Consider the following 2,801-nt stretch of genomic DNA (forward strand, 5'->3'; position numbering starts at 1 on the left):
CAGGTGCACAAATCGTGGTTGCCACGGCAACGGTAACCTCGCCCCTCATGGCCACCATTGCCGCCACACTGCCGGAGATGGAGTTTGTGGCCACCCCGAATGTCCACAAAGCCGACTCAAACGTCACGCACGAGTTCATTCGGCTCAGGTGTGCTGCATTGTGTTGTGTGCCCGTGCGAGCCTCCCACTCAGTGATGTTTATCCATAGACCTCCACGCCTATGACCTACGCTTAGCACGTGGATACAGCAGGCTATCCGTTGGTGGTGTGCAGATACCCAGATAATGCAGTGTCCCCAATATGCACCTGAGCGGTCCCATTCCATTCGTGTCAGGTGCACTAGACTAGCACTCACACCCATCTCTCTGCTCCACACAGGGGCCATGACGATACCAAGCAAGAGGCGCTCAAAGCCCAGTTGTTCGGTCAAACGGGCAGTGTGATTGTCTTCTGCAACACATACCGTACGTGTGACTGGGTGTCCAGCATGCTTAACGAAGCAGGCAAGATGAACTACAAGATGCACGGGTGCCAGGACTCGAAGGTCAGAACTACGGCCATTGACGAGTTCCAGAAGGTATGTGCACGTGTGGTGGATGGGGGGTTGCATGGGTGGGTATGCATGTGTATTGTGTGAGTATGTGTATGTGTATTGTGTGTATATGTGTACGTGTGTATGTGTATGTGTGTATGTGTATGTGTATGTATATGTGTATGTGTGTATATGTATGTGTAAGTGTATGTGTATGTGTAGGTGTGTGGCTTGTTGTGATTCAACTATGTGCCACAGACCTTGCTCGTAGGAACTGTCTTCCTATGTTACAAGTACTTTACATACATTACCCTGTGATGATGGTTAGTTGTATCATATAGTATGTGCTTATGTATCAAGTACCTTACATACACCACCCTATGATGATGGTAGCTGTATCATATAGTATGGGCACGTGCTTACCACCTACTCGAGGTAGTTGGTGAGTCTGTGAGCGAAACGCGTCTTATCGGCTAAACCGAGGGCTCAGGTGTGGCCTCTAGTACCTCTACTATACCTACACAGTCACTCGTTACTCTACTATACCTACATAGTCACTTGTTACTCTACTATACTACTCTACTATATCTACATAGTCACTCGTTACTCTACTATACCTACATAGTCACTCGTTACTCTACTATACCTACATAGTCACTCGTTACTCTACTAAGTTTTTCTTGTTGGTATTCGAAAGGAGGGCTGTAAGATCCATCCTTCCTGATGGATCTACCATTCCCCCCATTAAACGGCTCGGGGGAGAGAGCCCTCGAGTGGTGGGATTTTTCCGGTTTTCGGAAAGGATTAATTGGGACTATTCCTACGTAATCACTCGTTACTCTACTACACCTACATAATCACTCGTTACTCTACTACACTTACATAATCACTCGATACTCTACTATACCTACATAATCACTCGTTACTCTACCATACCTACATAATCACTCGTTACTCTACTACACCTACTCTACTATACCTACATAGTCACTCGTTACTCTACTATACCTACATAATCACTCGTTATTCTACTACACCTACATAGTCACTCGTTACTCTACTATACCTACATAGTCACTCGTTACTCTACTATACCTACATAATCACTCGTTACTCTACTATACCTCCATAGTCACTCGTGACTCTGCTTGTACCCTTATGCAGCAAAAGAAAGGAATCCTGGTGTGCACGGATATTGCTAGCCGAGGCATCGACACGCGAAATGTCAACAAGGTGTGATCTTCTGTCAGCCGTGCGTGATATGCGCCTATTGTTACTGGCGTGCGTGTTTTGGCTACACATGTGATTTTGGGCTATATATCGCACGTTTGAGTGCCATGGGTTTGGTAACAGGTGTTGTGATGCCACACATTTATATTCGGGTGAGTATAGCTGGTCGGTGGTTGACCTGTAGTCCGCACGTCTTAATAGTACAGAGACAGTGTTCGTGTTCATGTCATTGGGCTAGGCAGGCCTGTGACTGGGTGTACATATGTGATGGGTAGAATATTTGTTGCACATCTGTGACTGGGTGTGCATGTTTTTAATCTGAATTATAACAATGCCAGTCTGGAGTGTGGACCTGCCAGGCATATGCATGGGCGCCTATCCATGCAATTGTGTGAGCCTATCCATGCAATTGTGTGAGGTGAGAGGACGTATCATACGGTGCGTCTTAATAGTAAATAAAAAATAAATATTGTCTGTCGGTTCGCCAATGGAACTGTTCCAATGTAATAGCCCGTTCGCGGTCACGTACGTAAACGAGGCGTGCTATAGCATTCCCTTGCTGAAGTATGCACGGAGAATAGCTAGAGGCTATGCTTCCTTCCTACTCGCCACGTACACAGGTGAGAGTCGTGGATGGATATGTATTGGTATAGTAACAGACCCCCTCTCCATACGCAGCACCCACTCCTGCTATGTACACCCATGTACCCGTCTTAGCACTGGCCTTGTACACATCATCAGCGTTACATACATACTCGTGTGCACCACTCGTTTAACGGACTGGCTAATATAGTATGTTGTTCATGTCTACGCATAGGTCATCATGTTCGATTTCCCAACCTCGGTGGCGGACTACCTACATCGTGCAGGGCGTACGGGTCGCCTAGGCAGCAAGGGCACAGTTGTGTCGCTGTATTCGACTAAGAACGCCGAGCATGTGTATAGGATAGAGGTATGTGCGAGGAATGGGTATATATATATCGATATATATATATATACATACATATATATATATATATATATATAGTAAGTATATATA

General features: G+C 45.9%; 1 protein-coding gene across 1 annotated transcript in view; it reads left to right on the plus strand.

Annotated features, from left to right (window-relative positions):
* Positions 1–2,801, plus strand: part of SARC_00144 (hypothetical protein) — a 4,354-nt gene continuing 1,553 nt past the window's right edge. The window contains exons 1-4 of the mRNA XM_014306199.1: positions 1–148; positions 379–577; positions 1,697–1,765; positions 2,580–2,714. Coding sequence (XP_014161674.1) covers positions 48–148; positions 379–577; positions 1,697–1,765; positions 2,580–2,714 — 504 coding nt within the window. The 5' untranslated portion in view covers positions 1–47. The remainder of the gene's footprint in view (positions 149–378; positions 578–1,696; positions 1,766–2,579; positions 2,715–2,801) is intronic.

This window comes from Sphaeroforma arctica (assembly GCF_001186125.1).
Source record: "Sphaeroforma arctica JP610 unplaced genomic scaffold supercont1.3, whole genome shotgun sequence".
Taxonomy (NCBI): domain Eukaryota; class Ichthyosporea; order Ichthyophonida; genus Sphaeroforma; species Sphaeroforma arctica.